The sequence below is a fragment of the Salmo salar genome, chromosome 11 (genome assembly GCF_965601325.2).
Source record: "Salmo salar chromosome 11, fSalSal1, whole genome shotgun sequence".
Taxonomy (NCBI): Eukaryota; Metazoa; Chordata; class Actinopteri; order Salmoniformes; family Salmonidae; genus Salmo; species Salmo salar.
In genome coordinates, this window is record NC_138301.1 from 84569417 (window position 1) to 84582294 (window position 12878).

General features: G+C 40.9%; 1 protein-coding gene across 8 annotated transcripts in view; it reads left to right on the forward strand.

Moving 5' to 3' along the window:
• Nucleotides 1–260: 260 nt before the first annotated feature.
• LOC106562974 (protein CutA homolog) overlaps nucleotides 261–12878 on the forward strand; it is a 34786-nt gene continuing 22168 nt past the window's right edge. For 2 of the 8 annotated variants that reach the window (XM_014128132.3, XM_014128134.3), the window contains exons 1-3: nucleotides 278–504; nucleotides 659–842; nucleotides 4196–4344. In XM_014128132.3, coding sequence (XP_013983607.1) covers nucleotides 762–842; nucleotides 4196–4344 — 230 coding nt within the window. In that variant the 5' untranslated portion in view covers nucleotides 278–504; nucleotides 659–761. The other 6 variants (XM_014128135.3, XM_045689882.2, XM_014128133.3 and 3 more) reach the window with 5 other exon arrangements.

Here is a 12878-nt window from a genome sequence, read left to right on the forward strand (position 1 = left end):
GATCTATATATTCACAGTGTGGGATTAGGTTGTGGCAATATTTTTAGGGCATGTCATTATGTCTTTGTTTATCATAACATATTTATATATTTTATAATTATGAACTGCGTGTTCAATAAACTCAACCATTATTGTGTTGTTGATGCCATGGCCCTGATGTTGGTTTGCAGGTCAATGGAGCTGTTTCATTGTGCATATTTTTGTCAGATTTACTCAATTGTTCCTGTCAAACAAGCGGGCCTACTGTATAGCCTCGCCCACAAAAATTCGACCATTTATATTCCTAATCTGCACACAAATACTTCCCTCTCTCTATTCACTATCTCGCATCCAGCGAAAAGCACTTGTTTATTACAGCACAAAAGCTGCTTATGACAGGGGTTCGGGTAGCGACCTAGGGCGAAACCGGTGTTTGGTTGGACGGAAGTGTCAAACATCCAATGACAAGCGGATTCTTGTTGCCACTGCGCTGATCCACCGAAATATGGTTTATCCAGCAGAAAAGTGAGTAAGGTTAACTTTTGCAGATTTTGTACATTCAAAATAGACTATTATTCACAAGAAATTACTCACGGACTATGAAGTGAGAACTTTATTGGTCGGTGAGGGTAAGCACATAGCTGCCTAGAAGTTAGCAGCCTACTCTCCCCTTCTCCAGGACAAATTGAGCGCACAAGGTGCCTCTGTTCTCGACCTCACTCTCCCCCGGACCTGACAGTTTGAATAACTCGGTCGGATTGACATTTGCTACTGGCAGTAAAATGGACTGGCTGTACCCACGATTTCACAAGGAGTCCCTAGCTCAAACTCTCTGTCGTTTGGGATTGTTCGTGATCTGTACGGTAAGCTCATTATGTTGTTGAATAAAATGATATAATGTATCCAGCAGGTGGCAAATTATTTACGCGTTGGATGCAGTTTTGTAGCAATAAGTAACACATTAGCTATATAAGATCAGTTAAATTATATGGGGCAACCCTCACCAAATAGGCCTAGTCACAGATGTATTTAATTAGCCTACGTGAAATGAGTCTGTTTTATTATAACAAATATTGGCGGATGTTTTGGACGGGGTGCACTTTAATATTGAGTGAAATGCCAATCATTCCATCTCATACCATGCCGCTTGCAATGAAGCAGGGACAGGAGCTGCAGAGAGAGAGAGAGAGAGAGCGGATTATAAATTGGCCACTATCTGTTCTAACTAACCATTCAGCTGTGGCAGTGCAATAACAAGAGGATAGAGGACAGAGAGAGTCACCAAGCTGTTTCCCGGACACAGCATTCCAGCATTCTGGGAGGACAGTTATATGGATAATACCTGGCTTTGTTGACTACCAATGAATGACCGTCAGGGTCAGGACCATGCCCTGACTCCTTTCACAACTTGCCCTGAAGTGACCTCAACTCAGAGATGTGATGTAGGCATATATGTGACATATGTCCCTTTAAACACTGATGCAGGTTTAGGTTTTGTTCAGCTCACTAATGGTTAAGATTAGGAGTTGCGGTAGGGTACTGTATCTAATACTAGATCTGTGATTAAGGGCAACATGGTTCTCCCTTGGGGAAAAAGGTATTCTGAGTAAATAAATGTTAAATGTAAAAATATGTTAAAGTATTATGTTTGTTATGTCATCATTACTACCACCTCAAGGTGCACTGTAAAAGATTTCCAGTAATTTTTTAATAAGGAAATTACAGGCAGTACAGTAGCCAGAAGGTTGCTGTAAATGTACAGTAAATTACTGTAGATTTACAGGACTTTTACTGTAAGACAAATTTACAGCATATTACTGGAACACCTGACTACAGTAACATGCTGTATTCCTAGAATTTACAGTACATTACTGGAAGCAGAGTGGTTAGTAAACTGTTGCAGATTTACAGTGCAGGTAGCTAGTGCCAATGACGGGCAGTATTTCTGTTACATGTATTTGAAATAGGTATTTCAATACTTCCAATACCTATTTTGTAATTTGTATGTCACTGGCCTAAAATACATTTTGGCCATTGAGCAGACACTCTTGTCCAGAGCAACTTCAGGTCAGTGCATTCATCTAAGGGTTCTTAAAAACACATATCACAGTCATAGCAAGTAAAAAAAAATCTGTATCCGTTACTAGGAATGTGGTTTTAGTTAAGGATATATTGGTCTTCAAAATATCCTGTATTTGTAATAACATACCTTTTGGATGTATCTTTTCCCATCTCTGGCTAGTGCAAAGTACGTTACTGTAATATTCACATTAACTTGCCACCAGCTTCCTGTAAGTAACTGTAAAATACAGAGCAATGTCTGACAGTACAAAACTGTGAAATGAGCCTACTATAATGTAAGAAAATAAATGCTACTGTAATCATGTTGGTATTTTACGGTAATCACATGGGATGAGTGCAAGCAGGTTGGCTGCTAGGTATTTGTATATTACAGCATATTTATGAATATTTGGTGTTTAATAACTTTTAGAGGCCTAAACAAAGGCTTCCAAACTGGCAGTGATTACAGGGCAAAACAAATCAAAAGGACACTGCTTAACCTTCCTGCTGTGTTCCGGTCGAATTGGACCGATTTACAAGTTTTCTCTCTGAAAAATGTAGTTTATTTAGTCTGATTATTCTAAGGTTCCATGACTTTGTCCACACAGGGCATCTGAACACACAAAATACGTTTCGATGCTTTTCATAATATTTTGGGTGTTTTATTTAACTTTTGTACACCTGTGGTGTACAAAAATGACCAGTCATTAGAAATGAATGACTGAGACAACAATTAGTGTCTAAAATTGAGTTCAGGCACAAGCCCATTCATCAGATGGACACACTTCCTCTCCCAGATCCCCACATGCATGTGTGTTTGAGCATGCACACACACACACACACACCCTACTCCCCTTAGTGGCTTCCATGGCAACCCCAACAGGAATCTTCCCCAAAAGAATCTTTCCCCCACGGGAACCACAGTGTTGACATTATCACAAACAATCGCAACATTGTTTCAATAATATATAGAACTTTTCTCACAGCTCTGATATATACAGCTTTTTTGAGGCCTTGCTCACAATTCATTCTGTGGCAGCACAATGACCAAACGATATACTGTATGTGAGGCTCTTGATCACATCTTTGATCATGACACTGGTAAGGAGGAGAGAGTCCTTGTTAAACTTTGACACAAAGTAGTCTGTGATAAATAGCACAATATGTTTCATCGGAGTATTTGTTAAAGTCAAAATAATCCATACATTATGCTTTTTTTACTCAAAAACAAGTTGTATGAGCTCAGGTCAATGAGGCCTACAGGCCATAAATAGCAAACAGAAGTTCAAAACTTGTAATGTTCACAAGAACTTAAGTTGATAAAAAGATCTAGCACAACATTAGGTGATATATGTATTATTATGGATTTATAAACAGCTATAATATGGCGGTCATTTTGGACCGGGAACACGGAATTAATTAACATGAAAAGAACACAACAGGAGGGTTAATATTCAACCAGTAGATGTTTAAGATCCACTGTCACTCTGATCTTTACCCTGTATACAGTACTTTAAATCAGTTCAATTGGTACAGAATTCTCACTAACGGGTGCAACAAATATAGCAACTTAAAATATGTTAATGAGCCAGCTATTCTTTCCTCTCCCACAACATTTTTCCACAATGCACCATCATTTATGAAAAACTGCAGTAAATATACAGCAAAACAGTAATACAGTACTTTATTGTTAAATTGTATTGTAATAAAATTACAGCAATTGCTAACAGTGAATATGTAATTGAACATTACAGTATACCAATTAATATTTACTGTTTCTTATCGCTTGCACTTGTAGAGGCCTTAACAAAAGTTTCTAAACCGGCACTGACTACAGGGAAAAATAGATAATTCTCGCTAATGGGTGCAACAATATAGCCCCTTTCAAAGCAATCCTCAAAATATGATAATGAGTGTGAGATTATTTCGCCCCACAACATTTTCCCACAATGCACCATAATTCAGAGTATGCTGCTGTAATTCTAAATCAGTGTAACGGAACAGCATGGTACTGTAATTTAGAATTACAGTACCTCACAGTGAAAGTTTTGCTGTAAATTTACAGCAATTTGTTACTGTGTGGGTGACATCTTGCGATTGTATTAAAGTGAATTGTGTTGCTGTTCTCCCTTCCGTCCTTCTGTCCGTTCTCCAGGGAATGGTGTTGACCATGTCCATGTATCCTATGCTGAGGGCCCTGTGTGTCCAGCTCCATTCTGCCTTCATGGGGAGCTATGTACCTGGACACCACTCTGTCCTCCTCATCAACTGCCCCAATGAACAGGCAGCCAAGGACATAGGCAGGTAGGCTACAGAACAGCCAGCCTGGTCTCATAGACTAGACATAATATAGTAAATGTAAAAGCAGGGTACTCAAATTAGTATGATATGTTACGTTTGTTATGGTTACATAAGACAGATGGTTACTTAAACACTTTAACCTATCTCTGAAACATAACCCTAACCCCTAGCCTAGATTCACGTCAGCAAGCTAGCTAACATTAGCACCGACATAGCATTCGTAACATATCCTACATTTTGCATATTCTTTACATATTGTACATTTTCAAATTCATAACATATAATACAAATTGTAATTTGTAGCACATCTTACGAAATGGGTGATGGACATCCACAAATTAATACATACCATACCAATCGTAACATATCATACTAAACGGAGTTTCTCGGATTTAGATACAGAATGATACAAAATGCTCTGAGACCAGGTTGGGACAGCATACCATTACCACACTGTAACAACAGAATACTACACTCCAGTGTTGTAGTACTCAAGACCGGTCTCGGTATAGAGCCCAGAGTTTTTCCTGGTGAGGACACTTGGTCAGGAAAAACTCCTGGCCCTATTAATATCACCCATGTGATATATCTAACCACTAACTAGAATATATGCTAGGTAATTAGTATTTCCACAATGCGTCAGTTCTCTCCTATTTGTAGATGACCCATTAAAAAATTAAATAAAGAATAAATTAATATATAAATACTTATTTAGAGCATTCCGGAATACTGAGTGATGTTACGTTCACTTCAGACATAAGCTGTTATTATTGCTTTCTCTTTCTGCATTTATAGGAAATAAGTGAGTAAGCTGTGTAAGCCTTAAGCCAGTGGAGCACTACTGTGAGTGCAGCTTCCTCTTTCCCTGAATCTGTGGTGCATGTAGATGAGCTATTCTCTGTTTACCGTGTGCCTGCCTGGAGAGAACACTGAGTAGCTTTCAAAAAAGCCACGATCTTATGCCAAAATGTAAATGTCCATCCTCCCTCCTGTCGTCACAGGTTAGAGCAGTCAAATCAAGTAAAAAAATCACATTTTATTTGTCACATGCTTCGTAAAATAACAGGTGTAGACTAACAGTGAAAAGCTTATTTACAAGCCCTTCTAACAATGCAGAGAGAAAAAAATTATAACACAAGTAATAAATATACAATGAGTAACAATAACGTGGCTATATACATGGGGTAACAGCCGAGTCGATTTACAGGGTATGAGGTAATTGAGGTAGATATGTACATATACAGTGCCTTGCAAAAGTATTCAGCCCCCTTGGAATTTTTCCTATTTTGTTGCATTACAACCTGTAATTTAAGTAGATTTTTATTTGGATTTCATGTAATGGACAAACACAAAATAGTCCAAATTGGTGAAGTGAAATGAAAGAAATTACTTGCTTCAGAAAAATAAAAATAAATAAAAATGGAAAAGTGGTGCGTGCATATGTCTTCACCCCCTTTGCTATGAAGCCCCTAAATAAGATCTGGTGCAACTAATTACCTTCAGAAGTCACATAATTAGTTAAATAAAGTCACCTGTGTGCAATTTAAGTGTCACATGATCTGTCACATGACCTCAGTATATATACACCTGTTCTGAAAGGCCCCAGTGCCTGCAACAGCACTAAACAAGGGGCACCACCAAGCAAGCGGCACCATGAAGACCAAGGAGCTCTACAAACAGGTCAGGGACAAAGTTGTGGAGAAGTACAGATCAGGGTTGGGTTATAAAAAAATATCCGAAACTTTGAACATCCCACGGAGCACCATTAAATCCATTATTAAAAAACTGAAAGAATATGGCACCACAACAAACCTGCCAAGAGAGAGCCGCCCACCAAAACTCACAGACCAGGCAAGGAATGCATTAATCAGAGAGGTAACAAAGAGACCAAAGATAACCCTGAAGGAGCTGCAAAGCTCCACAGCAGAGATTGGAGTATCTGTCCATGGGACCACTTTAAGCCGTACACTCCACAGAGCTGGGCTTTACGGAAGTGTGGCCAGAAAAAAATAAGCAAACATGTTTGGTGTTCGCCAAAAGGCATGTGGGAGACTCCCCAAACATATGGAAGAAGGTACTCTGGTCAGATTAGACTAAAATGTAGTTTTTTGGCCATCAAGGAAAACGCTACGTCTGGCGCAAACCCAACACCTCGCATCACCCCGAGAACATCATCCCAGGGACTGGGAAACTGGTCAGAATTGAAGGAATGATGTATGGCGCTAAATATAGGGAAATTCTTGAGGGAAACCTGTTTCAGTCTTCCAGTGATTTGAGACTGGGACAGAGGTTCACCTTCCAGACAATGACCCTAAGCATACTGCTAAAGCAACACTCGAGTGGTTTACGGGGAAACATTTAAACGTCGTGGAATGGCTTTTTCAAAGCCTGGACCTCATAACTTATAGATTGCTGTACACAAGTGGAACCCATCCATCTTGAAGGAGCTGGAGAAGTTTTGCCTTGAAGAATGGGCAAAAATACCAGTGGCTAGATGTGCCAAGCTTATAGAGACATACCCAAGAGACTTGCAGCTGTAATTGCTGCAAAAGGTGGCTCTGCAAAGTATTGACTTTGGGGGGTGAATAGTTATGCATGCTCAAGTTCCGTTTTTTTGTGTTATTTCTTTTTTGTTCCATAATAAAAAATATTTAGCATCTTCAAAGTGATAGGCATGTTGTGTAAATCAAATGATACATACCCCCCCAAAATTCATTTTAATTCCAAGTTGTAGAGCAATAAAATAGGAAAAATGCCAAGGTGGGTGAATACTTTCACATGCCACTGTAGGTAGGGGTAAAGTCACTAGGCAACATGATAGATAATAAACAGTAGCAGCAGCATATGTGATGAGTCAAAAGAGTTAGTGCAAAAAGGGTTCATGCAGATAGTACGGGTATCTATTTGGTTAACTATTTAACTAACTATTTAGCAGTCTTATGGCTTGGGGGTAGAAGCTGTTCAGGGTCCTGTTGATTCCAGACTTGGTGCATCAGTACCGCTTGCCATGCGGTAGCAGAGAGAATAGTTTATGACTTGGGTGGCTGGAGTCTTTAACAATTTTTAGGGCCTTCCTCTGACACCACCTGGTATAGAGGTTCTGGATGGCAGGGAGCTTGGCCCAGTATGCACAACCCTTTGTAGCGCATTGCCATACCAAGTGCTGATGCAGCCAGGCAAGATGCCCTCAATGGTGCAGCTGTAGAACTTTCTGAGAATCTGAGAGCCCATGCCGAATCTTTTCAGGATCCTGAGGGGGAAGAGGCGTTGTCGTTCCTTCTTCACGACTGTGTTGGTGTGTGTGGTCCATGATAATTCCTTAGTTGATGCCGAGGAACTTGAAGCTCTCAACCTGCTCCATTGCAGCCCTGTCGATGTGGATGGAGGCATGCTCTGCCCTCCATTTCCTGTAGTCCACGATCAGCTACTTTGTCATACTGAAATTGAGGGAGAGGTTGTTGTCCTGGCACCACACTGCCAGGTTACTGACCTCCGCTCTATAGGGTTTCTCAATGTTGTCGGTGATCAGGCCAACCCCCGTCAGGAAGTCCAGGATCCAGTTGCAGATGGAAGTGTTCAGTCCCAGGGTCCTGAGCTTAGTGATGAGCTTGGAGGGCACTATGGAGTTGTCCAGGTGGGAGAGGGCAGTGTGGAGCAGACCTGGGATAACTATAGTTTTAAATATGCTTTGTGGAAAGTAACTCTTTTTTGGCAGAACAAATAGTTACATTGGAGGTGACAACTATTTAAATACAGATCTGAAAAAATGTATATGTTTAACTATTTAAATACAGATCTCAGAATGTGACTACTTTTCAGATTTGCTGCCTTCAACTAATGTCAGGGCTGCAACTGGGGCTGCATGTTCCAGATAGAAATATAATGACTAGAGCACACACAATGTCCTATAATATTTCAATCTATCGGACAGCAGATCATATTTTATCTAAATCAAATCAAGCTTTATTTATACATCACATTTCAGACATGGAATGCAATGCAATGTGCTTTACAGGGAAAAAAAACAAATAAAAAACAATGAAAATAAAGCTGAAATATTTACTACACAACACACACTATACATACAACGGTAAGTGGACACCCCTTCAAATTAGTGGATTCAGCTATTTCACCCACACACGTTGCTGTTGTATAAAATTGAGCACACAGTCATGCAATCTCCATAGAGAAACATTGTCAGTAGAATGGCCTTACTGAAGAGCTCAGTGACTTTCAACGTGGCACCATCGTAGGATGCCACCTTTCCAACAAGTCAGTTTGTCAAATTTCTGCCCATCTAGAGCTGCCCCGGTCAACTGTAAGTGCTGTTACAGTGAAGTGGAAATGTCTAGGGGCAACAACAACTCAGCCGCGAAGTGGTAGGCCACAAAAGCTCGCAGAACGGGACCGCTGAAGTGCGTAGCGTGTAGAAATAGTCTGGCAGTCAGACGGACTAATCTGGGTTTGGTGGATGGAAGGAAAATGCTACCTGCACCAATACATTGTGCCAAATGTACAGTTTGGTGGAGGAGGAATGATGGTCTGGGGCTGTTTTTCATGTTTCGGGCTAGCCCCTTAGTTCCACTGAAGGGACACCTTAATGATACAGCATACAATGACATTCTATATGATTCTGTGCTTCCAACATTGGGGCTACAGTTTGGGGAAGGCCCTTTCTTGTTTAATTGTGACAATGCCCCCGTGCACAAAGCGAGGTCCATACAGAAATGGTTTGTTGAGATCGGTGTGGAAGAACTTGACTGGCCTGCACAGATCCCTGACCTCAACCCAATCGAACACCTTTGGGATGAATTGGAACGACGACTGCCAGCCTTGCCTAATCACCCAACATCAGTGCCCAACTTCACTAATGCTCTTGTGGCTGAATGGAAGCAAGTCCCTTCAGCAATGTTCCAACATCAATTGGAAAGCCTTCCCAGAAGAGTGGAGGCTGTTATAGCAGCAAAGGGAGGACCAACTCCATTTTAATGCCAATAATTTTGGAATTACATGTTCAAAGAGCAGATGTCCACGTACTTTTGGTCATGAGTGTACATAATATTGCATTTAGAAAGTATTCAGACCCCTTGACTTTTTCCACATTTTGTTACGTTACAGCCTTATTCTAAATTTGATTAAATTGTTATTTTTCCTCATCAATCTACACCCATAATGACAAAGCAAAAAACTGGTTTTTAGAAATGTTTGCAAAAATATCACATTTACATAAGTATTCAGACCCTTTGCTCAGTACTTGTTGAAGCACCTTTGGCAACGATTACAGCCTTGAGTCTTCTTGGGTATGACGCTAGAAGCTTGGCACACCTGTATTCTTCTCTGCAGATCCTCTCAAGCTCTGTCAGGTTGGATGGGGAGCATTGCTGCACAGCTATTTTCACGTCTCTCCAGAGATGTTCCATCCGTTTCAAGTCCGTGCTCAGGCTGGGCCACTCAACAACATTCAGAGACCTGTCCCAAAGCCACTCCTGCGTTGTCTTGGCTGTGTGCTTAGGGCCGTTGTCCTGTTGGAAGGTGAACCTTTGCCACACTCTAAGGTCCTGAGCACTTTGAAGCAGGTTAATCTTTCCATCGATCCTGAGTTGTCAACCAGTCCCTGCTGCTGAAAAACATTCCAACAGCATGATGCTGCCACCACCATGCTTCACCGCAGGGATGGTGCCAGGTTTCTTCCAGATGTGACGCTTGGCTGTCCAAGTTGGCTGTCATGTGCTTTTTACTGAGGAGTGGCTTCCGTCTGGCTACTCTACCATAAAGGTCTTATTGGTGGAGTACTGCAGAGATGGTTGTCCTTCTGAAAGGTTCTCCCATCTCCACAGAGGAACTCTGGAGCTCTGTCAGAGTGACCATCGGGTTCTTCTTCACCTCCCTGACAAAGGCCCTTCTCCCCCGATTGCTCAGTTTGCCGGGCGGCCAGCTCTAGGAAGAGTCTTAGAGGTTCCAAACTTCTTCCATTTAAGAATGACCTTCAATGCTGCAGACATTTTTTTTGTACCCTTCCCCAGATCTGTGCCTTGACACAATCCTGTCTCGGAGAACTACAGACAATTCCTTCGACCTCATGGCTTGGTTTTTGCTCTGACATGCACTGTCAACTGTGGGACCTCTTATAGACAGGTGTGTGCCTTTCCACATCATGTCCAATATATTGAATTTACCACAAGTGGACTCCAACCAAGTTTGAGAAACAGACTCCTCACAAGTCGTCAACTGGCAGCTTCATTAACCTCTTACATCTAGATGTTACGCTAGCGGAACACCGCTCCAATATCCAATGATAGGGAGTGGCGCGAAATACAAACTCCTCGAAAATCCGAAAACTTCAATTTTTCAAACATATTACTATTTTACACCATTTTAACCTGTTGGGGGTAGGGGGCAGTATTTGCACGGCCGGATAAAAAACGTACCCGATTTAATCTGGTTATTACTACTGCCCAGAAACTAGAATATGCATATAATTATTGGCTTTGGATAGAAAACACCCTAAAGTTTCTAAAACTGTTTGAATGGTGTCTGTGAGTATAACAGAACTCATATGGCAGGCAAAAACCTGAGAAGATTCCTTACAGGAAGTGACCTGTCTGACAAGTTCTTGTTCTTCTTGGCTCTCTTTAATGAAAACTGAGGATCTTTGCTGTAACGTGACACTTCCTACGGCTCCCATAGGCTCTCAGAAAGGCGGGAAAAAGCTGAATGATGTAATTCCAGCCCCTGGCTGAAAAACATTAGCGCTTTTGGTAAGTGCTCTATCAGAGGACAATGGGACTCAGGCGCGTGCACGAGTCGACCCCATGTTTTTATTTTCTCTCTCTTTGAACCTAAACACGCTTTCCCGGTCGGAATATTATCATTTTTTTTAAACAGCGGTTGACATGCTTCGAAGTACGGTAATGGAATATTTCGAGAGTCTTGTCTTTAAAATGGTGTAAAATAGTAATATGTTTGAGAAATTGAAGTAATAGCATTTCTAAGGTATTTGAATAACGCGCCACGGAATTCAACTGGCTGTTGAGTAGGTGGGACGATTTCGTCCCGCCGACCCTAGAGAGGTTAAAGACAAGACTATCCTTTATCTAACCACACTGTCCGATTTCAAAAAGGCTTTACAACGAAAGCAAAACATTAGATTATGTCAGGAGAGTACCCAGCCAGAAATAATCAGACACCCATTTTTCAAGCTAGCATATAATGTCACAAAAACCAAAACCACTGCTAAATGCAGCACTAACCTTTGATGATCTTCATCAGATGACACTCCTAGGACATTATGTTATACAATACATGCATGTTTTGTTCAATCAAGTTCATATTTATATCAAAAACAAACTTTTTACATTAGCATGTGACGTTCAGAACTAGCATTCCCACCGAACACTTCCGGTGAATTTACTAAATTACTCACGATAAACGTTCACAAAAAATACAACAATTATTTTAAGAATTATAGATACAAAACTCCTTTATGCAATCGAGGTGTTCGATTTTAAAATAGCTTTTCGGTGAAAGCACATTTTGCAATTTTCTGAGTAGATAGCCCGGCCATCACAGGCTAGCTATTTTGACACCCACCAAGTTTGGTACTCACCAAACTCAGATTTACTATAAGAAAAATTGGATTACCTATGCTGTTCTTCGTCAGAATGCACTCCCAGGACTTCTAGTTTACACCCAATGTTGTTTTGGTTCCAAATAATCCATAGTTATATCCAAATATTGGCGTTTTGTTCTTGTGTTCAAGACACTATCCGAAGGGTGACACGCCGGCGCATATCGTGACAAAAAAATTCAAAATATTCCATTACCGTACTTCGAAGCATGTCAAACGCTGTTTAAAATCAATTTTTATGCGATTTTTCTCGTAAAATAGCGATAATATTCCGACCAGGAGACGTCGTTTTCGTTCAAAGACTGAAAATGTCAAATGGACTCTTCACGTGTACGCGCGCACCCGTTTCATTGTTCTCAGATCGACCACTATCCAAATGCGCTACTGTTTTTCAGTCATGGACTGCAGAGTCATCATTCAACGTTCTGGCGCCTTCTGAGAGCCTATGGGAGCCTTAGAAAGTGTCACGTTACAGCAGAGATCCTCTATTTTCAATAGAGATGACAAAGAAGGCCAAGAAATGGTCAGACAGGGTACTTCCTGTACAGAATCTTCTCAGGTTTTGGCCTGCCATTTGAGTTCTGTTATACTCACAGACACCATTCAAACCGTTTTAGAAACTTTGGAGTGTTTTCTATCCAAAGCTACTAATTATATGCATATTCTAGTTTCTGGGCAGGAGTAATAACCAGATTAAATCGGGTACGTTTTTTTTATCCGGCCGTGAAAATACTGCCCCCTATCCATAACAAGTTAAATAGTACCCGCAAAACACCAGTCTCAAAGTCAACAGTGAAGAGGCGACTCTGGGATGCTGGCCTTCTAGGCAGAGTTGCAAAGAAAAAGTACATATCTCAGACTGGCCAATAAAAATAATATATTAAGATGGGCAAAATAACACAGACACTGG